The 23,296-nt window shown below is 40.8% G+C and overlaps 1 protein-coding gene across 2 annotated transcripts; it reads right to left on the bottom strand.

Annotated features, from left to right (window-relative positions):
* Nucleotides 1–23,296, bottom strand: LOC101173047 (epithelial splicing regulatory protein 2). Of its 2 annotated transcripts, XM_023953569.1 has the most exons (17): nucleotides 23,164–23,296; nucleotides 22,834–22,986; nucleotides 22,229–22,357; nucleotides 13,345–13,458; nucleotides 12,925–13,039; nucleotides 12,533–12,628; nucleotides 12,054–12,108; nucleotides 11,545–11,655; nucleotides 10,019–10,151; nucleotides 9,721–9,763; nucleotides 7,668–7,969; nucleotides 7,015–7,242; nucleotides 6,470–6,668; nucleotides 3,742–3,946; nucleotides 3,467–3,659; nucleotides 2,540–2,640; nucleotides 1,075–1,271 (listed from the first exon to the last, which is right to left on the bottom strand). In XM_023953569.1, the coding sequence occupies exons 2-16, from the start codon at nucleotides 22,963–22,965 to the stop codon at nucleotides 2,554–2,556; spliced, it is 2,142 nt and encodes a 713-aa protein (XP_023809337.1). In that variant the 5' UTR covers nucleotides 22,966–22,986; nucleotides 23,164–23,296; the 3' UTR covers nucleotides 1,075–1,271; nucleotides 2,540–2,553. The 2 variants fall into 2 exon arrangements, with proteins under 2 accessions (XP_023809336.1, XP_023809337.1); XM_023953568.1 differs by lacking the exon at nucleotides 2,540–2,640 and having other exon boundaries at nucleotides 1–1,271.

Genomic DNA, 23,296 nt, shown 5'->3' with positions numbered 1-23,296 from the left:
TTACAAGTTTTGACTTTTTTATTGTTTACATTTAATACACAGATCTATGAGAGTCTCAAACTCAACAAAAAACAGATTTCCTTTGCCACCAGAGGCCGACTGAGCCTCATTTCTGACCAGTGAGGGACTCTGGGAAATGTAGGCTTGGTATGCACGAGAAGACAGCCACGAGCTGGCTTCTCGCTGGAAAAAGTCACACAGCTTTACACAGTAGTCAGGTTGGGTGCAGACATTAAAGCTGCAGCAAACCAATAGTTATTGGGCAAAAAAAAAAAAACTGTAGCTGCAGACAATCATAAAAGTCACCATGCTATCAAAGTATTTACTTCTGTAAAGAAATTACATTAAAACAGAATTAATTTGGTCTACTAAACTGTTTATAGAAGCACAGTTCATTATAAATTCAAAAGAAAAAACAAAATTGTAGTGCCTAAATGGGTTAGCATACTGGATGCCACAATATAAATATAATTATACAGAACAAAAGTCACAGATTACTTAGTATTACACAGGCACAGCTATTGATCCTGCAGTCCCTGAAGATCAAGTCATTTCCAAAAAACTCAGACAACAGTTCTCAGTTATGAAAATGACCAGTTATGGCTTTTTTATGTTATTCTAGAGGCCATCAAATAATAAACATCAGACATGCACACACACAGCTGACCTAAAATGTGCATAATTACAAAAAAGCTTCAAACACCTAGTGGTTGAGACTCAATTTGCAGAAATGCACAGAAAAGAGCATGAGTGTAGAAGTTGTTTGTACAGCCTCAAGCATCTCAGGAAACATCTGTACAGTTTATATGTGAGAAAACATTTAAATATATCTGCATGTTTCGCCGCTAAACAGTGAGTCCAGGTGCTAGAACACCTCCTGTTCCCTTACAGATGCAGACATCCTAGAGATGACACAAACCCAAACATGTAGCTGCTTCATCTGAGCAACAAACTAACAGCATACTCAGGAGTGTCAGGATCAGCAGTGTCAGCTTGTGCGAATAAAGAAAAAATGCCTGCAAAAAAGTGGGATGTACTGGAGCATGAAGCCGTTTGCTGGTGAGATTCTTCTTGGGGACGTTAAACTGAGCAACACGGAGAGCTAGCCATCAGTGACAGAGGATCAGGTGGACCTGCTGACCATAGAATGGATGGTTTGAGCGTTCGGCTACAGCCCGCCTGGCTAGATCCTCACTGGGGAAGGTGATCAAGGCCTCACCACTGCACTGGCCACTGAAGTTATACAAGATGACAACGGCGTCTGGCTGCAGCTAGACAAAGACAAAACACAGACATGGTTTCGGTTCAGCGCCATCAGCCAAACTGAGATGAGGAGAACTGTCCACTCAGCCAACCAGATTGGTTAGAACAAGAAAATAGGAGGTGGCAAAGCTGAGAAGAGGTGGAAAAAAAAACCTCTCAAAAAGAAACCCAAAAAGCTGGTAGCGGTCATACCGGCCTCGATCATTTGTTAATTTGCATGCAGACACACTAGAAACAATTCACAGAAAGAGACAAAAACAGCAGCGGCATCCAAGAAGTCCTCATGGGGAGCATGAAGGAGCATGGAAAAGGCAAAAGGTTAGTGCATGCTTCCACCCACTGCTCCAAAAACAGCACTCCTGTACCAAAGAAGTTTGACTCATCAACCTGTTTTAACTCTGGTTTTCACAGCGCTCTGAAAAGGGGATTTTTGTTTACAAAACGGAAGATGCGTCCTCTTTCTCAGAAAAACTGCTTTTCATCTATGGACTCATCGCATAAAAAAATCAAATGCTAACCCTGCGTCCACTATAAGGTGTTTATGTGAACCAAACCTATAACTTCTATTTCTGTAACTAAATAAAAGAGCAGAACTTTTAGATTTTCAATTTAATCTGTGAAACAAGCACTTTAATTCTAAAAAGAAACTCTTAAAAATTGTTCTACAGATATTAGTTTCCATATCATCGTTAAGTGTTTGGGTTGGCAAATGCTTCACCTGCATGTTAGAGTTACACATCTCGTATCTTAAAAGGTAGCAGATCCAAATCTATCTATCCATCTATCTTTATATAGAAAAAACACAAATAAAAAAAGCTAAACTGTTAATTAAAATGTGTGGTTTCATTTTACGAGCTTTACTGAGGAAACCTTTTCAAAATAAAAGCATCCTAATACAGTCACCCGTTTTAAAAGTAGACTTTAGTTTAACACAGTTTTGGATTTAAAAACTAAAACTTATTTTCTAATCTAGCAATTGAGGATTTGAGAATAATAATTACAATAACTTATTTAAAACAGAACTGTTTTTTTGTTTTGTTTTTTTAATTGAATCAGATGATTTTTGAATCAGGCATTCAGGGAAATTTACATAAACGAGTTTCTTAGAAAAAGAAGAGAAACAAAAAACTAGAAAATTTGTTCATTCTTAACACACCTCAAGACTTCAGAGCCACCACCAAACATGAAACAATATTTTTGGCCACATTAAGTAACTGCAGCTGAAGAAGTGGACTCTTCCTCCACTCTGCCTCTCTGCCCTGGAGGCTCTTCTTACCTTGCAGCGAGTCCCTAAAGACAGAGCCATTCTTTGGGCTGAACCAGACTCCTGGCCTGTTCGCTCATCTGAACCACGCCGCTGTACTCATCAGGGGCGTACTACAGATAGCATAATGATGGGGACAGTCAGCCTCGGCAGTGTTTCACACAACAAAGACAATTTCATTCAAACAAAAATAAAAAAAATTGGAAGAAAATCTGGCTGAACAGAACACATGTGACCCTCACACAGTTTTAAAAGCGTGCACATTCACACACAGACACACAACTGCAGCAATTCTGCCAACATTTGGCAGTGAAATAAGCTCTAAAGAGCAGAGTGCTCACTAAATCGCCTGTGCGTCTGCGTTTCTGCCACTGAAACCGACTTTATTCACGTCATACAAGCGTACGGGTCAGACCGTGTTTCCTCAAGAACCAGGAAGAACAAAGCAGGCCAGGGTGAGCCACAGCAAGAACGTAAAACCCCACCCCCACCCCACTACAAGCCCCGCCCCTTTCAGTTCTCAACTTGCAAACCGTCTAAAGCCACACCTGTCAGGGTTCATACCTGCTTCAGGGGACTCCACTGAACTCGGGCTGGCAGGAGTAATAATAATGAAAATGAAAAAAAGAGGACACAAGTGCACACATGTCCCTTAATCAAACACAACTTGGATGGATTTTAAAATGAAAATAAAAAAAATGCATTTTAAGCTGACTTGATTGTCAGCTAAACTTTATGTAATGAGGCGATTTTGGTCATAATCATTTTAAAAATCTGTTTATCACATCAGTTAATTTCAGTTTCATGGAATCACATGTATATATTTTTTACTTTCAAAAATCCACAAAACATCCGGTAGATCGGTGAGCTCGGCTGCACGATGCCGTGCTAAGCTTTAGTCCACCCCCTCCCAAGCGGTTCAGAGCCCCCTGTACTGACCTGGTATCCCTGGAAGAAGCTGAGGATGTCTTTGACCCCGGTGTTGTAGGGGAGCCCCTGCATCCTCACCAGCGCTCCCGGCTGCGATAGCACGGTGGATGCTGCACCGGGGTGGGGGGAGGCCGCCACTGCCGCTGCGACAGCGCCTGGGGGGGCCGCAAAGTACCCAACCGTGGAAGGAGAAACTGGAGGGCTGGAGAGCGACACCAGAAGAAACCTCAGACGTTTGGGTGTCGAATGGGCTTCGCTCGTTCGTGCAGCTGTCGGCGGCTCACCTGGGGTAGTAAGCAGTGTAGTTCATGTTCATGTTCATGTAGAGATGTGGCTGAGGGGGGTAGTAAGCCAGCGTGTGAGCAGGGCTGGCTACGGTGGTCTGAGGATGCCTGGGAGCGGCCAGCAGGGGGGGCTGGTAGAAAGCTGCCTCCGAGAGAATAGCGGGGGAAGTCGGGAAGGCGGCGTAAGCTGTGGGGGGGGACAGACCTGCAGGAAGAGACGAATATGCTCCTTATGATCCACACAATTGGATGAATGGAGTTCCCAAAACAGAGAAACTCTCTTCCTTTGGTGGTCATTTTCTCCTAAACCACAGATCAAAACTACTACAAGAAGCAGTGACTACAGTATGTTCCAAGGGCCAGTAAAACTGGCCCTTGGAACATACTGTAGTCACTGCTTCTTTGTCTTTGTCTGCATTAAGTGAGACAGCAGCATCTGTTCTCGTAGTAAGTCAGATGTTAACAGGTTTACGTTTTTGAAGGACGAGTTCTACAGACTTTTCAAACGACCAACATGTCAAATGTTTCCAATTTTAGACCGGAGGCTTACTGACAAAATGTTACACCATTTCAATTTGGATAAGTAGGTTGACAATTCGATTTATTTGTATTTCACATTTCCATTCTAAACATTTTTTTATTGGGTTGTAAATTTACACAACTATTAATGAAAGGTGAGGCTTTTATTTCAGAAAATGTTCTTACTCTTCAAGCTAACTGAAAGGATTTTTTTTGCCTTGAAAAGGACGACCAGAAATGGAAAACCAGACTTGAGAAACCCTCTTGCATGAAAAGCGACACATCTTTTACTTAAAAAAACTAAATCAATCAATTTAAACTTTCTCTGTTATGGACCTTCCAGAATGAATGAGGAAAATCTTCATAGATATAAATACCAGAAATTATTTTTAAAGGAAAATTGAATCATTAACTTGATGAATCAATCTTTGCTCTCTAAAAGCAAAGAAATGCTGAATTTTCAAACTCCGCCTTATTTGATTGGATTTTTTTCACTTTTAAACTGCACTCTTGAAAATGGACAGGACTGACCTCCACTCACTAGAAATGTCATGGAGTTGCTTAACTTGGTGACAGTATTGTCTAAAACAAAAGAAAAAAACCTGTGATTTCCTCTAGTTCCTTCCATCATTTAACGATAAAGACTTGTGCCTCGACGCTGTAAAGTGACGTACACAGGCCTCAGTAATGTGCATTCAAGCGGCCACTTCCAGTGAAACGTTTATGCACCCGAGTGTTTGGCGTTCGTAGCTACATGAGTTTCTATGACCGTTTTCGGGGTCTACATACTGATATGGTTGAACTGACCAATCAAGGACTCCAATTCAGTAGTGACGAATGGATGGCGTTCCTTTTAATTCACGCAGGGGCAACTGTTTGAAAATTGATCATGGAGGAGAAATGAATAATTGCGGTTAGTATCCGGCTAGAATTATTTGAAACCAACTCTTACATGTATCAGAGTAGAGCTGTGAAAAAACAAGATTTGAGTAGGCATGCACAATAAAATCGCAAATTTCTAGTTAGCGCGATATCAAGCTGTGCAATACCCATATCACAAAAGACGGCAAAAATAGCGATAAATGGTTACCTATAATGTGCTAAAAGTTATACTGTCATTGCAATATTGATCACTAATGTTGCAAGTTTTCCTCATATCATGCAGCCCTAGACTGGAACAAGATTTACACCGCTTTGACCTTTCACACCACGCCTCTTCCAACTGTATGTGGCAGACATGCGCTAGAGAACAGTCAAATAAGAAAAAGAAGGCCGTGTCCAGTGTGAACACCACGGCCTGAACGCACATTCAAGAATGGGCTTTAAGTGCGGTCTTGAACGTGTGTCACATGTCCGGTGTGTCGTTAGCTTTCGATCTTTACGGGACATTAGGAACTTTTTATGGTTCCCACTGATGATGGATTTGTATTTATGTGGGCTATTTCCTGAAAAACCAGAGTTGACTCTGATGGTCCACACCAGAGCTCAGGTGAGCTTTCCCAAATCCACAAACAAAGCAAAACGCTTCATGGAAACGAACTCTGGTGTGGAGCAAACAGCCCTGTGTGAAGCATTGCATGATGAAGGCTGCAGTGCAGCTCTTTGGAGGCAGAGCAGGACTGCGTTTACAAAGCGTGCAGTGTCCTTCATGCCGCCATAAAGACACAAATAGGTGTACCGGTATTTGCATACAAGCAGTCACACAATGTGGGCTTTTGAGTTCCACTGCATGGTGCCAACACTGCTGACCTTCTGCAGCTCAGTTACCTTCAAGCAGCTAGATGACATAAAGTGGAGGTGAGTTGAAGATCAGAGTGTCATTATTCAGTAATCATAAAAACACAGAAAAGAAAAAAGATGTTTAAAATCGCACCTTTGGTCTGAGTCTAATCTGTAAGCAGGAAGGACAGATATGAGCTTCAACAGAGCAAAGTGCAGCGTTCAGACGGGCTTGGAGGCTGTTGTAAACTTGCATCATTGTTTCAGAGGTCAACAAAGGTGAACATACAGCAGCATGGCTAAACAGACCGAATATTTCTACCAGCAGATTCAAGTTGACAGACTCAACAAGTAAATATTGGTCTTTCAGGGAACATGGTGACCCGAGAAGGCGAGGTTTTTCTTCTTTGAATGAAATATCCCAAATATCAAGCGGGCGAACAAGCCAGGTGCTGCTTCAATAGCCCTCAGCAGGCGGCAGGTCACTCACAGGGAAGTTTGCAGGGCGGAGGGGAGAGGCCGCTGCGGTTCAGGGTTCCACCCATGAGCACGATGCTCATCTCCTCTGTAGAGCACTGGAAGACCTCCACGTAGCGATCTTTCATTGTCTTCTTGTGACACTTCTGGGCCACCATGAAGGCTCTATCGGCCGACTTCATCTGGATAAAGGCGTCTCCCGAGGGCCGGCCCTGAGCAGAGGAGGCAGCAGGAAAAACACTACCATGTCAATCTTCAAAGTAGCTCTGAAGGACAGAGAGGGCACAGAGTCCGGGGAAATCACAGCATTTATGAAAAAGTACATGAATAAAAAATGCCATCTCCTTATTTACCACTTTTCTTCCCTCTTTAAGGCCTAAAGCCCCTTATGGTCATAAACTGCAACTTTCCAAGGCTCTCCCTCTGTGCCATGGCTGCACCCAGATGATTTGTAGTTTTAGCAGTTCAGACAGATTTACTTCAAATTGAGCAACTTCGTAGCAACAGCTCCTTTCAAACCAGACCAACAGAAAAACGGTGGCTGCTCCACAGTCTCACCTGCTGGTTGAGAACCATGTGGACTCCGTGAGGTTTGATGTCCACGGTGTGCTCCCCCATGAACTCCAGGATGTCTTCAATGCCTGCAGTGTACGGCAGGCCGCGGAGGCGCACGCAGTCGCGTGTGCTGGTGGCAGCTGGAAGGAAGGGCTGCGAGGCGAGGACCGGGACGATAGGTGAAGCAGGCAGCGTGGAGATCAGAGGGGTGGACATGTAGCGATTCAGAACCTGGCAACATCATGGAAAGATGAACCCAGCATGAATATAAACAGCTCACATACATTTAAAGATAAAAAAAGAGAATTTTTTATTTAATAAAACTGACATGAACTGGTTTTTGTCCACATTCCCATAAAATCAACCTCTTGTTACTCATTTTCAAAAGGAAACGACTTGAATTTTTTTTTTTTTTTTTTTTTACAAAGTTGGCAATTTGTGGAATTCATGAGAGAAAAAAGTTAAAAATCAATCAAGATAAAATGGGTCAACTAGAAACCATGGTTACAACAGGTTTCCCTCTTTAAAATCCTTTATGGAAGAGATTTGTGAAAATGTTTAAAAAGAAAAACAAGTCCCATGAACAGAAAGTACTTATGAAATAAAACATTTTTCACGTTTTGCATCATTTGATGCAGAATCTGAAGATGATTTACCTGCTGCACCTCAGCTGCAGTGCTGCGAAACAGCTCGATGTAACGCTTGCCCAGGATCTGCTTGTGTTTCTTCAGGGCATTCTGGACATATTCTTCACAGGAAAAGAGGACAAAGGCGTCGCCTGTGGGCCGTCCGTCGGGGTACTTGACAAAGAGCAGACCCTCAGCGCCGTCTGTAACCGGGCTCTCGGGGCCGAGGAAGCTCAAAACTTCCTGGGATGTGGCGGTGAATGGCAGCCCCCGCATTCGGATGATCACCTGGTTCTCCTTAGATAAGAACTGGGCCACCTCATTTGATGTTCCTGGAATTAAAAAAAAGGAAATATAATTTTAAAAAAAATTTACCCACCAAAATAAAAACTTGAATTATGATGAGAAAACAAATTATTACAATCACGTCAAACTATTTTTGTTGTAAAAACAGCAATAATTCACAATCTGCTTCAGGCAAATTCAGCATGATGGTTTTCTGTTCACCACACTGTTCTGTTTTAACACAAATGGGTACATCAGTCAAACTGGTAGCAACTCAATTAAAAACATTTGTCCTTTTTAAAGTCTTGAAAAAAAGAGATGCATTTATTTTCTTCTTCTGCAAACTTCTTCCATGTGAACTTAAAAGAAATAGAACCTTTTTCTTTTCCTCCTTTATTTCCTTTAAAAAACAAATTAAGTTTATTTGACAAATCTGACAAAAATCTAATGGCTTTAAATATTTTTTTCTTTAGGGACAAACCCATGACCTGCTTTAAAGAACTTTAAGTTAAACTATGAAAAATACATTTTTTGTTATTTTAACATGAAAAATGACCAACACACTTAAGATTAGAAATACATTGTTGCTTTTCCCAATGAAAAAAATATGTTCAAAAGCAAACCTTGGCTAGTTCACAAAGGCCAGGATTTCTATGTTGGTGCAACACATTTGCGAGCAATATTGATGCTATCTGGCCATACAGTTTTGATCCAGATACCAGCTCAGACGAGGAAAATTAAGACGTTAATGGATCTATTTGTCTGTGAGCAGATGCATCAGAATGGAGCGGAGCAGGGAGCTTGTGGCCCCCCGTAGTAGCTTCTATGTCATGCCTACAAGATTTAAAAAAACAAACATTTTTTTTCTGCTCCTGATTCACTTCGATTTGAATAAAGAAATACTCAGAAATGGCATTTTTATTAATGCCATTCATGAGAAAAATGTCACAAGAACATGCCTAAAAAAAACAAAAAACACACTTTTCATTGGAAGGGGTCAAGCTGAAATTCAAACGTTTTTCTTACATTCATTAAATAATTGCAAATTTCATCATTTAAAATGTCAAAATAGCATTGCATGAGATTTATAAAATGTGTTTCTATTCCTAAAAAACCTCATGTTAACTTGTCAGCTAAAGTCCAGGGAGTCGTCGATCTGTATTGATCCTCCGTCATCAGAGTAAAGTTCAGAGTCTAACTACGGCTCCACGTCATGCGCTGTGAGTGACTGCGTTGCTCCCTCTGCCCCTGCGCTACTGCCCCCCGCTGATCAATGACCCAGAGGCCTCTGGTTCTGATGTAGTCTCTTCACACCTGCTTCCTCTCAGTAGTGATCAGGCCTTTTAGCGGGCATCAGCCCTTCCTGCCCCACAGGGGCGAAACAGGAGGTATAATTCAACAGGTGAGTGACTGTGAGCCAAGACTGAAATTTCCCTCCACCTGACCTATGAAGGGGTCGGTCTGAGGATGGGGCAGCAGGACAGGGGCATTGGGGAGGGAGCTTTCCTCACAAAGTGTCTTTTATTAAAATGAGATAAGCTGCCAGGGAGTCACTAGGATGAGGCAGAGACGCAGGTAACAGGAGAAACGGCCACTCTGCTTTACAGAGCTGCACTTTCACAGATGTGTCTCTGTGTGTGTGCAGGGAGGCTTGTTTTTACTCCAAGGTGCAGGAAATCCATTGAACAGAATGCATTCTCACACAAACAGAAAGGCTTTCACTATGATTCTTCAAGCAACCACAACAGATGAGATGAGAGGGAGGTTTAAAAAGAAAAAAGGAAACCTGAAATCTGACCTCCGGCAATTTTGAGGAATTCCTCTCCCGTTGCTTTGTATACCTGAGAAAAAACATGCGACAAACTGAGTATAGCTTAAAGACGGCACACTCCTTAATACAGGCAAACCTAAAGAGAAAATATCCTCGATTCAATACAAATTAAAAAAAAAAAAAGGTGCAGAAACATTTTATATAACAATATCTTAAAAACTTTGGTTTATTTTACAGATTTATTGAGCTCTGATAGGCTAATTACTACATCTAAACACATGTAGAAAAGTGGGCTTTGAAAATAAGAGCCTCAGCTGGACCGAACCTCAATGTAACGGCAGCCCATGTGGTGTTTGTGGCGCTCCAGAGCCAGGTCTCTGTGTTCAGAGTCGATGAAACGAACTAAGGCTTCCCCATTCCTTCGGCCCTGAGCATTAAGGCACAGAGCCACTCCACCCCTGCAACACAAAAGCACACACCTCAGCACAAAAAACAACAACAACATACATTTATGGACATTTTATCTGCATTTCACATGTGTAGAGGACCTAACGGACACAGAAACACTGAGCATGGCGAGGCTGTCGTACAACCAAACACGACGAAAACACTGGTTCTCCTGGCATTAACCTGGTCAGCCACAAAGATATGGCAACCCAGACACATGGCCTTTACCTGCAGGAGGATGTTACTTTGCATTGCAGATGGGAGCAGCTGTTCTATACAATGTCCTCTTACAGAAAGTAGGTGATTTCGTTAAATAAAAAGAACGCAATATTTGCATAAAGTCACCTTAGTTGTCCATGCCCAATGAAGGTTTAGTTTCGCCGTTTTGAACATTTTAAAGCAAAAAAGAAATAAAGGCTTAGTCTTAACTCTTTTAAAACTCTTTGCAAAACAGCCACAGATTTCTATCAGACATCCCAACAATCCCAAAAATAGAGAAGTTATAACAATACATCAAATGGTAAAAATACAGAAAAAAAAAAACCCCAGAAGAACTGAGAAGGTCTGACTAATAAAAAATATTACAACAACAAAAGTCCTCAAACCAACTTGAGCTTTTAGAAATATTATTTCACCTTCATCTTTCTTGTAATTTTTTAATAAACTGCAATAAGCTGCCGATTCAAATGAGATATTTAATGTAGTGTAAATAGTTATATGACTCCTCTACATATTGAATTCTCACATTCTTTGTGTTGCCAACATTTGAGCTTTTTTTCAAATTACCTGGATCAACGGGGCTGCATTGAAATGAACAAGTTTTGCCATCAGAAAGTTTACTTTTTTGACAAAACATGAATGCAAAATCTAACACAGCGTTCCCTCCTTTATCACATTCTACAAAAAACCTGTAAAGGTGAAATTTGAAAAGGAGGCTTACAGATCTTCTAAGGCTGTAGAACCCTTTACTACGCACTTTATGCACTTTTTTTAGACAGACATGAACATTTTCACGCCTTTACACTATCAAAGTTCAAACCTTCGTAGAAAAACAAGGCCAGGATGACAGAATGAAAGCAAAGATCCGATCGTCAAAGAAGATTTTTTGCAACTCTGACAAGCTGCAAGCATTCTGTACAGGAGACACGGTATGGAGGAGTTTGATTGACAAGGTCAGCAGCCAAATCAAGACACTGTAATAAAAAAATTTTTTTTTAAAACAAAAAAATAAAAAAAACATGCCAACTGCACTTGCAGAAATCTGTGAAACGGCGAGAAAGCAAAAAATGAACCGTGATATAGCGAGGGACAACTGTAACACACAAACAAAAACAATTCCAACAATTTGTGATCTCTTCACTGGGATCACAACAGGAGGAGAGGAGCTGGTTGAAGAAAACTCACTTAGCAATATTGAGGCCTTTGAAAAAGCGAGCGATATCCTGGTCCGAGGACTGCCATGGAAGGCCCCGCGCTCGGATCACCGTCTCACTGTCCACCGGCTCTGTCTTGCAGCTGCACACAAACAAAAAAGTTTAAAACAAAAATGAGCAAAGTTTGTTAGCGTTTCAGCAGATAAACTAACATTTCTTGACAGTTTGGTTTAAACAAAGTGCCCACAGTCAGTGCAGACAGAAGCCGTAACAGAAACATGATTAAATGTTGGAGAGCCATCAAGGTGAGAGGCTTCATGAGAGCAGCAGGATCTGCAGCCCGTTACTCAATATCCAGGTAAGCACTTGATGGCAAAGTTGGATGACTCAAATAACACACAACAGGGTTTCCTCACTGCTGTAATCAATGCTTATAGCCTAAAGTGTGAGAGCGAACAACAGAAAGGGGGCTTTGCTGCTGCCAGGAAAGCACAGAAAGGAACAGAGAAGGTCCACCAGAAAACACGTGTTTTAACATACCACGCTCCAGAGTCAAACTTGTAATTGACTGTTTCAACACAGGTGAATTTGTGACCTGGAAAACAAACAAAACTGTTTTAGAAGAGGTCCTTCTCGTGCAAAGAAAATTGGTTTGTGAGCCTCCCGCACTCCTACGTCCGATCACACCCAAAGAGACACTTGGCCTTCATGAGGAGCCAGAGGGGACGACCAAAGTCAAGACAGAACATTTCAGATTTAAGTTTGATTTATTGGCCCCGTGAGGCAACTTTCCCTCTTTTCATAAAACCATCTTTTTTTTTTACGATGATGAGTTTTTGTTCCTTCGGATGAGAAGTTTGGGCTTACAGTGGGGCAAAAGAGCAGGAAAGAAGGAAAGGAGTTGCTCTCGGATTACTAAAAGCTAGATTAATAGCTCATGTGGTTCACCGGTTAAAGTAAAGTCCTAATTGAAGAAAGGTTGCATGGCTAGGTTGTAGGTGTGTCGGGTGGGTACTTACAGTAGGGTTCAGCCAGGATGCAGAGCGTCAGCTGCACCATGCTCCTCACCTCCTTCACGCCCGTTAACTGCTCTGATGCAGCGGGGAGGCCGACATCTGAGCGCACAGTCAAGGCCGCTTTAATAGAAGATTCTTTTTACTCCTGTCTTTATTATTCACATATGTGACACTTTTTAGCCACTATTGTCCTTAGTCTACATTGCTTTGACTCCTACCAATGGGTGTGACACACACTCTTCTGATAAATCAATGCATTGACCTTTTGACCTTTCTAACCACCTTCTCCACCTGAAGCATTGCAGCTCACAGATGGGTCACCTGCCGTTTCCCTTTTTCATGTTCAGTTCCATTTTTCCTTCAAGCAGCAGACTGAGCCAACAAAAACAGGATACATTCCAACATGGAGACAAGTGTCTGCTTCTGCGCAGGACCTGCGTTTGGGCAGCATTTGTGAAACTCTTTCCTCAGGTCCACAAAGGAAAAGAAGCATTCCGGTAGGACCAGATTCTGGATGGAAACAAAACAAAACCAGTTAGTGTGGGGGCTTAACTGGGGTGGAATAACAAGTTAAAGCCCAAGAAATCAGAGGATTGGGATATATGCAAACTAACCGGAGTAGAACCGTTATGAAACACCTGCACATTTCTTAGCTAGTTTACTGCATGTATGTTGAGTTTGCACAAATTCATGAAGACTGAGACAACAGGAGTATGTTGACGTTCTTTTAATTTGTTTATTAAAAGAGAAAAAATGATTTCAAGCAAATTACTTTCTTGGCTTATGACATGTTAAGCGTGCAGACTAACGCCAACCTTTTTGGATGCTTCGGGGTGGAGGACCTGCCGGATAACAAGGGGACTGTTCACCAAAAGTGTGAAGGAGCTCCTGCCGAGGGATTTCACTTCTGATGAGACAGACTGCTGAAACTGAAACACAGAGGAAAAGTTTCAACATGAGGTTTGAACAAACACCAAGAGTTGTTTTAAAAGGACGCTGCTGATCTTTTTTACACTTAGATATGCATTTGGCACTACAGTTAACTGGTAAACCATGTACTCGCCTGTGCCAAACAGCAGCTAGGATAGGCACCAGCAACCTTGTGATCCCAAAAGGGAATAGGCGCATTTATAAGAATGGATCGATAAAAATCTGTCCGTGAGAGTTTGAGACTCAAGCAGTGAAAACAACAGGGTGGAGCTGGTACTGTGTCTCACATGGGGAAGGGGGGGGTCATGTTGAACCGGTTTTGGTGTGCGCTTTTGAAACAGGAGCAGAAAACAGAGAAATTATCTTCAGACCAAGCATCAGGGCCATCACATCTCTGCTCAACCCGGCGTCACAGATGGACAAGAACAAAAACAACCCATACAGGTCAAACCGGCCCCCACTTTCAGCCTGACGGCAGACTGTCTTGCATACCAGCACCTTCAAGGAGTGCCGCAGAGTCAAACGCTTGAGAAATGAGATGAACTGTCAAAACGAGATTTCTCCACTTTCCAATATGACCTCTGAGGATCTTAGTAGTTAATTTACTGTGTGCAATCCACAACCTTTTGGCTGATTAAAATACAAATATCAAATACAGAAGATAAAAAATCATCTTTTTTTTGTCTGTGTGGTTATTCAGACAGTATTTAGTTCCAGCGTGAGCACAGAGGCTATGAAAAGCCACCAATCACTGAAGAATCCTGATACCTTCCAGCCTCTCAAGGTTCTTGTCCCAGAAACTGCTTCAGGAAGTTGTTTAGTTTACTCTCCGAACATTAAAAGTGTGAGAGCCATTCGACCATCTGGACCCAAGACCGCCTTAAACTCCTGAGTCTGACTGCTTCACATGGCCAATGGCGGAGTATGACAGCCTTTCAGACAGAGTGTTACAGGTACATGTACGGGCACGCTGCACAACAGACGCAGGGATGTCTGGCCATCGGTTCTCCTAACCAACCGGCAGCAAGGAAGCAAATGCTTATAGCGTTAGATTAAGGGGAACAAAGAGATATGGATAGAAAACGCTGAGGTCAAAAATAATAGAGGCATTTAAAGGGGAAACAGCTACTTGTTTGTTTTAACAGTGGCTCTGTGAGTAGCAGCAGGTCTACTTATGTTCCATTTTATTCAGTTTGTAAATTTATTTATTACCCACTTAAAGTTAAAACATATCAAATCTTGAAAATGATTTAAAAAAAACATTCTTATCCTAGATCTGGCAGTTAGAAATAGTAAAGAAGTCACATTTGAATAGTAATATTGGGAGAAAATAGTGTTTAAAACCATTGGAATTATTTGCGCGATTTAATAAATTAATACAAAGGATAGATTAAAAAAAAGAAAGAAAAAGCTATGCAGTACTTTAAAAAGTGTGCATCCAACCAAAAAGTGCTTTGAAGTTAAAAGTTCAAATAATATTTTTATTTAAAGGGTCTATATCAGGGGTCGGGAACCTATGGCTCGCGAGCCATTTATGGCTCTTTTGATGGTCACATGTGGCTCGCAGACAAATCTTTAATTATACTTTTAATTATACTTTTCATTAGACCAGTCCTCCTCGGGCGCGATGCGATGCCAGAGGCGCGCAGTAGTATCGGGAGAAAAATCAGCGCCAGCATTATCCGTTTACTATTATCTATTATTTCACAGAGTTTGTACCAACTGGAAACCTGTGAATGGCCGTGCCTATAACTGCGCGTTTTCTCTCTGAGAAAGAGCGCACAGTTGCGGGGACGGGATGTGTGAGGAAGAAAGCAGAGGGTGGGGTGAGGTGTTGTGGGGACAGGCAGCAGGTGAATCGCGCAGGGATTGTAATAACGTAAAACCCGCTGCCCGTCACTCACTGCAGCGTGTGAGTGTGTGTTTGGCTCCAGGTCTGCATGTGAGTAATCTGTCTCACATCTACAGAACATTCAGACCTATGATCACGTTTAAAGTCTCAACGCCTGCATGAAGCAGAAACTCACCACGTATCAACCAGACTAGACCATCAGCAAAACCACCACGAGAAATACTCATCATTTATTAGCAACACTATAACAATGTTATTAAAAAGAATCCACAGACGTATTGTACTTTAAAAATGTTGAAATTACATCAAATGCACACATTCATGTGTATATTTAGTTTTAAACATATTGTCGCGGACTGAGTTTAACTTAGCTGTTGGGCCGCGTTAAAAGTTCTGGAGTTCATTGACCGCATCAAGCAGAGATCTGATTGGCCCTCAGTTCTGTCGCTCAGCCTGTTGTTAGGTAGTTTGGACCAATGGGGTTCAGCTATGGGCCAAATAAGGAAAATGGGAGGGGCTGGAGCGGGAGCAGGTGAATATAAAGTTGGGAGAATCTCTCTCTCGTCTCAGCGGGAGAGATTCAGGAGTTGCTGAATTAATTGTACGGCGTTTGTTGTGGTCTGCAGTAACCAGAATAAAGAACCTTAAAAGAGGTTAAGTCTCCGTGCCTCAGTGTGGGAAAGGGACACTACATAAATGTATGGCTCTTTCGAAATTACATTTAAAAATATGTGGCGTTTATGGCTCTCTCGGCAAAAAAGGTTCCCGACCCCTGGTCTATATCATGCAAAATCAACTTTTTGAGCGTTTAAGTGTGTTAAAATTCCTCACAAAAAGAAACCCCAAAGCGGTATTTTGATCCACTCGTGCATTTCTGAGTATTCCTCTAAAAACCTGCTCTCAGACAGCCAGCTCCGCCCAATCCACGAAAGCGAGCATAGACCAGAGAACAGCCCCTTCCAGGAAGAGACTGCGCTGAAAGCACCGCCTTCAGGCTAACACACACTTTCTCCATGGCTAGAGGTGGTCGACTAAACGCTTAGCTTTTCCATGAACAATATGCACGTCCACCTTTGGTAAGGTTTGCGTGTTGTTTATGTAGGCGAGCACAATGAGCAGCAAAAATAACAGATTCCATTCATAAATCATTCCAAAGGTAGTACATAATCAATTGGAAATAGTTTACTCTGAAAGGCTTAGGATAGCATGATATAGGACCTTTAAAGTAGCACTCATGAGAACATTTGGAATAACGTTTGCACCAAGTTAGGTCTTTTAGAATTATTCATATTCTTTTGGTTTTCAAAAATGTACTTTTTAACTGGCTAAGTTAGTTTTTACATTGCGTCCACAGAGGTCATGACAAATGATCATTTCCATGAAGAAGTATTGGGAATTTATCTTAATTCTCGGGGCTTTTATTGTGTAAAACAAACACAAATGTGTGAAAGTGGTAATTCAGAGTTTTATAGGTGATCTTGGTGGCACATCTTGAGGTCAGTCATGGTTTCATTTCTTATTTGCCTTGATAAGAGAACAAATATTTCCTCAGAGATGTGCATGTTACTCCACCTTGGACTATTACTGAAACCGGATCACCAGGAGAAAAGCAAATGTTACAGACGGATTGGAGGCACTTCCCTCTTCCTGCTGTCCTACAAAAATACATTTAAATAAATAAATTAGTCTACGGTACCTAAAGAAATAACAGCGTGGAAAAGGTTCAACAGGAAAAACCTGATTTTAAAAAAGGACATAACCTAATTGTAGATGACTGAGTTGAACATACAGGGAGCCGTTTTGCAGGACATGAAGCAAAAACTAAATGAAGGTTTATCTGAGTTTGGTCGTTTCGGCGAATGGTTCCAAAAGTCAAATATTTTAGTGCAACCTTCAGTCCTGCTGCCCCTCTGAAAGGCATTTTCTGATATGAGGAGGAGGAGGAAGTGGCCTTTGAACGTGCTACTATCAGAGCTGCTTTTCTCTGCAGTGCAGCTCCACTGTTTGCATTCAGAGGTGAGGTAAGGCGCTGGTTGTGGCTGAATCCAACTGCGATAAGAGCACCAGGGAGTGTCCTGGCAGTCCCAGAGGCTAACTGTTTAAACACAGACTTGGAGCAAGTCCACGGTTTAAGTCACAGGAGATCCAACTTTGCAACACAAGGACTGTTTCAGCTTTTATTTGACCTGCCAAAAACTCTTAGACTTCATCGTTCATCATTGCAACTATAAGTCCAACATAGTTATGTTAACAGTGTTGAGCATAGTGGAAGTACAGCTTAAAAACTAAATATTCAAAACCTTCTGGCTGTTTTCCATCCCTTTCTTTGGACATTCTTTTAAAATCATCATTTTAAAAGAAAGATTTTGTTGGTAGAGTATTCTATTGTGGCACCACTCCCTTTAGGAGTAATACATATTTTGTTGTATTTGACCAAAAAATTACTTTGGCAGCAGAGTTAGGGAGTTTGCTATAGAATCTTAAGCAGATTTTTTGTATAGATCAAACCAGGCTGTGAATATGTGTTTAATATATATTATTTTTTCTTTCATTTAGTGCAGCTACAAAGACAGCTTTCCTCTGGCATTGGCCAGCTTTTCCAGCTAGTATGACTGGAATTAGTTCTTTATGGCTGTGCAATGAACGAGATAGAAAAACAGTTGAACTTCATGTGAGAACGTTAACCTCATTTTCATATACCGTGATCTAAGAGTCGTAAGGCGCAGCTCCTCACAGGCTGTGACATGCTGTCAGAGTCTCACACTGAAGTCAAACCTGTACGGTTGGTAAGGTTGCAGCTAAATCCTACTCAAAGATGGAGTGTGACACGGAAAAGAAAACATCGCAAACCATGGAAAATAGTTGAAAAATTAAACCACCTACAACTTCAGTGGAATTCATTGTTTAATTTCTAATGTGGAAAGAATTTACTCTTTTTTTTTTAAGCGTTGAAACAATTTAAAAAGAGGCTCAAAAAAAGATGGATTTTGTTTAATGACCTTCATGAAATGTTAAATTCCTCTCATATCCTTCATGACCAAAAGGGAACAGGAGCGCTGCAAGTATGAGGGGCTCAACCTTTACAGGAATATGTTCTGCAGCACAACTGACTTCTAGTGATTCATCAGAACTGTAAATAATCACCACATGCACAAAATATTCAAATTAGAACACATAGAAGCAACAAACATCAATGTAAGAGACCCTTATTTAGAAAATGAAGACCCTAAATAAGGACCCCTATAAAAAAAATTAAAAACGGGTTTCTCTATATTGAAAATTTGATGGCATTTGCTCATCAGCTTTGTGCTATTTATCCAGTTAGTTGCCTTAGTTGGTTAAGACTTTTTTTTTTTACATTTTAAAAAGAAATTCCATCTTTGTGGAAAGCGGGTGTGATAACCTAAAGCCAAACATTCATTCTTTTAGCAATATATTTATTGTTGCAAATATATTTTTAATGGTGATCACACAAATAAAGAAGCTTTTTCTCAACTAAAAAAATAAATAAAAAAGCAGTTGAAGACAACAGCATGAAAAACTGGACTCTGCCATTTAAAGCGCTGACATCTAGAAAGTTCTGTCAAGCAGTGAGTCAACTATGCCAAAAGTCAGAACATTACTTCCTTATTTCCCTCTTAACTTAAAGGTTTTCTTGTATTAAACTATATAAAAGGTTCTTATAAATGGGAACTAAAAAAGGAAAATTAATCTAAGAAAGAATCAAAAACTGCCAGTAATCTTTGATGTGCAGTGAGATTTAAGATTTTCCTCAAAGCTTCTAATCACTATGTCAAAATAATTTGATGCACAAAATTAAAAACTATTCTAAAAAAAGAAAAGAAAATAGTTAAACAAAATAAAAAAATTAGAAGACCAACTCACAAAAAGGAACCAATATCTTGACCACAAAAATAAAAAATACCAATTGACAAAACAAAACATAAATCAAGAGAAGACTAAAAAGACAGGCTGTGTCCAAATTTCCACTCTGTTCCCCAACTACTAAAAAACCATATAGTGCACTGCATTTTAAAAGCAACTCGGACACAATGCTCACTACTTCTTTTTTTTACTGCAAATATGACATAATGGGTTACACAAAGTTAAAATCTCATTGATATTTTGTGTTTTGCGAAAATATCAAGTCTTGCAGCCTCATTCATTTGTGAATCCACTGTCTTCTGAAGATGAAAACGTTGATGGCTTATTCAAATTTTCTTTGCACAAAACTGTCTAAGCGCAATGCATTGTGGTCCATTTTCGCCAAGCTAGTGAGTATTGATCCATACTGGTTTTTTGCAGAGACTACTGAGAAATTTCTAGGGCACTCGATTCTGGAATTGTAGATTCAGACAGCAATACAAAATGGCAAACGCACTATATAGTGCACAATGTAGTGCGTAGTGAAGGAATTCAGATATAGCCATAGCATTCCACTGTGGGCATTTAATAAAAACATGCAAAACATTTAATCAAAACCTAAAGAGGTACTGAGAAAAGGTAAAAAGAAGATAGAAACCTGTCCAAATTATTTAAAAAAATTACAAGATTCCAAGGGTTAAAGGTCAACATTTATCCAGTTTTTCTGGGATTAAATAAACAAAACAACTGCTAATCTCTAAAGCCTGCTCTGTCTTTATAAATATTTCACCAAACAAATGTCCTTGAGATGTGACCATACAGAAAAAGCAGGGTATTTTTTTTAATGCTTTTATGCACTAATATCATCATAGAGCCAGCAAGCAGAAAACCTTGCTCTGTCCTGCAACCCTTCAGTGCCACAGAGCACAGACAAACATCTGGTAAAACCTTCAAATGTTCTGCCTCAACAAGGATAAAATAATCTTCCAATGACCAATCGTGGAGAAAAGTGACCAGTAAGACAAAGGCATGAGTACAACAGACTGATAGCATGGGTTAATATTTGAAGGTTCGGAACACACTCCGACTTGCTGAAGCCTTTCCTGGTTTGTTTGTGTGACGTCATCAAATTCAGACCCAACTCCCACCAGTTCTTTTTTTCTTCACTCTTTGTTTCTACGCTTCACATGTGTAGAACAGAGCAGTTTGACTTTTGTGAAGCAAAAGGTAGAATTTCAAATTGAATAGAAGGTTACCCAGAAACCCCTTGTGCACGAAACACAAACACGCTGCAGTCTGTGATAATAAGAGGTGCTTAAAACTAAGAGCAGGACAGTTACACCCACTGCAAACAAACACTGATGCAATGGAGGCTGAAAAACATGTTTGACAACATAAGCACTTCTGTCAAGACACAGCTAGGTGTGTCTTGACGGACAGCCTTTTAAAAAACAAAAATTCTTCCTTTCTCTTGCTGCTGAAGATAAAACACTACATATAAGAATTCACATGTTTTTAGGGCGCAGGTCAACACTTGGGTTTAAAAGATGTGCAGGCAATGCATCAATGTGCAGATTACATGCAGTCAACATGAATTTCCATTGGTTTTTGTGCTTGGTCGCACGTAAATACGTACAACTAAAACCTGCCTTTAAGAATTTGCTGTCAGTGTTGAGCCACCAGAGAAGAAAAACATTTGATTTTTTATTTGGAAGATGCAAAAAAAACACGACTTTTATTTTGTTGTACAGCTTTCACCTAAATGCACTTTAAGCATATTGAGACAGATTTTAGCACAAGGAAAATGAAAGAAATTTGAAGTAACAGCAGCATATTGTGGATCATATCCACCAAACAGGAAGTCTTTGACAGAGGTTGCGCTTCCACTCTTACTCTTTGGCTGTTGCCCTCCACTGGTTCCACATCTACTGTTAGCACATTTTTTCTTGAGCAACAGATAAAAATCACCTGTTTGTCCTGCAGCCTAAAACTGAGGGTGTGGTGGCATGCAAATATTCCACCTTCCAGATGTCAAGACAAGACCAGACCTGTGACTCCTCCTTATCCTGGTTTCTCGCCCCCACCTTAACGCTCTACAAGCTGTCAGTACAGTCTCGGGGTCATTTCCCAGCCAGGTGGACCGTCCGGGTTTTTTATTTTAATTTTTTTTAAAGGCCACATAGGATCAAACGTCAAAAGTCCCACTCCGATCATCATCTAATCTATTTTTGAGTGTTTCCAGTGGTCTTTTAATTATAATTATCCCATTTTCAGCCCCCCCCCAAAAAAAAAAAAGGTTTAAAATAATCATAAAATATACATGTGATGCATTGTGGTCTATATTTGCCAATCTGGTGAGCATTGATGCACACTACTTTTTTGCAGAGGCCTCTTGGAAGTTTCTAGGGTACTTGATTTTGGAAACAAACGAACTATATGGTGCACCATCTCGTGAGTAGTGAAGGAATTCAGGACACATCTGTAGTTTCTGCAGAACGACTGTGCAGTTAATTAGAAATTTCTCTCCGAGTTGTGCGGGGGACTCTTAACACGGAGTAAGCTAGCCCCCTTCCCATCATCTCTTTCCAGCTAGCTTACAGCCCCTCACACCCTCAACCGGTGCAACTAAATTGGGGAGCAATACTGGAGCTATCCACCTGTACAGTTTTGAACCAGATTCCAGCTCGGACAATGAAAACAAAAACATCTACAAGCGGATGCAACAGAATGGAGCAGAGCAAGGGAGCTTGCGGCTTGCCGTAGTAGCTTCTACGTCACTGCATTTTCCTTCTGCTCCTGTTTCACAACAATTTGAATAAAGAAATACTTTTTATATATATATATATATATATATATATATATTTGTCCTCTGTCACAATAAAAATGCCAGAATATGTTAACAAATATTTTCAGAGTGGGTCTTTATGTCTTGAAGTAGGATTGTTGCATCCCATCTTTGGATCTAAAAGAGCGTCTGAAGATTCTGTAGATTTACAGATTTTTTTTTTTAAATATAATACCAATATAAGAAGAGAGTACTCAGGTGGACTGACCTGCTGCAGAACTTTGTCCAGGGGCTCAGCTTTGATGATGTCCTCCACAGTCAGCCCCGTCTCCTCTTTGCATTGGTCCGTCAGCTCCAAAGAGTCTGGCTTCACATAATAACTATGAAGTTTCCCAACCTGTGAAGGAAGTTATGGTTTCATGGCGCAGAATGTGGTACAAAAATATATTAAAAAAAAAAAGTTATGGCCACATCCTCCCCCAGATACAGGAAACAAACGCAAACAATTGACAATATAGTTGCAAAGCTAACTTAATTGTCAATATAAAGTTTTGAGAAGCTTTCATGCTGAACCAAAAAAAAAAGGTGTATTTTGTCCTTTCAGGTAAAAAATTAAAAAAAAAAAAAAAAAACACGCCACCTCTCACCTGCGTGTTAAAAATGTTGGTCACCTGTGGAAAGGTGAGCATGTAGCGTTAGCTAGCATGCGTGCACAGCAGGGCAGCAAAACGGCCACACAGAGCACACACCATATTGATTTAAGTGTCAAACATCCTCCTCTACAGGTAAGACAACAACGCCACAAACACACCGGCTACACAAGAAAACCACACAACGAACGAACGAAGAGAAGGGGGTCAGAAAGGTCCGTACCTTTTTCTCATGTAGATCCACAATTTGCCACACCAAGAGAATTATTTCCCTCTCATCCGAACCCAGTTTACCCCCATTTGCACCAGCTGTTGCCCCAAAGAACACCACCAGAGTATCACTGTGCGAAGCCATCAGGGACCACAAGGGTAAAAACTACAATTAAAGCAAAGATTAAAAATAAAAAATAACACGAGGGATCACCTTTTCCAAGTGATAAAGGAGAGCGAACAAAAGAGGCTGGAAACTCAATTGAGGTCAACGCAAAGAAGTAGGAAAAAAAAAGAGATTATTTTCAGAGGAGCCACGGAAGAGTTTGCGGTCAGACTCTACCTGTTGCTGTACTTGAGTGCGCTCTATCCAGAGATACTGGTTTAACTGGTAAAGACGGGTGGAAATCCGTGTTCCCTTCACACGAACTCCATAACAAGCCCAGAGGTTTTTTTTCTCCCTCTCCTATTTTTTT

Source organism: Oryzias latipes, chromosome 3 (genome assembly GCF_002234675.1).
Source record: "Oryzias latipes chromosome 3, ASM223467v1".
NCBI lineage: Eukaryota > Metazoa > Chordata > Actinopteri > Beloniformes > Adrianichthyidae > Oryzias > Oryzias latipes.
Note: the sequence above shows the minus strand (reverse complement) of the source record. Positions and strands in the feature narration are given on the sequence as shown.

What these genes read in the sequence shown, in the direction of transcription:
- LOC101173047 (XM_023953568.1), bottom strand. Translation starts at nt 22,965, where the DNA reads ATGGCTTCGCACAGTGATACTCTGGTGGTGTTCTTTGGGGCAACAGCT. An exon ending in ACTTGTCTCCATGTTGGAAT is followed by an intron (nt 12,629 to 12,924) that starts GTATCCTGTTTT and finishes CTGTGCGCTCAG; the next exon opens with ATGTCGGCCTCCCCGCTGCA. An exon ending in AAGTTTGACTCTGGAGCGTG is followed by an intron (nt 11,656 to 12,053) that starts GTATGTTAAAAC and finishes GTTTGTGTGCAG; the next exon opens with CTGCAAGACAGAGCCGGTGG.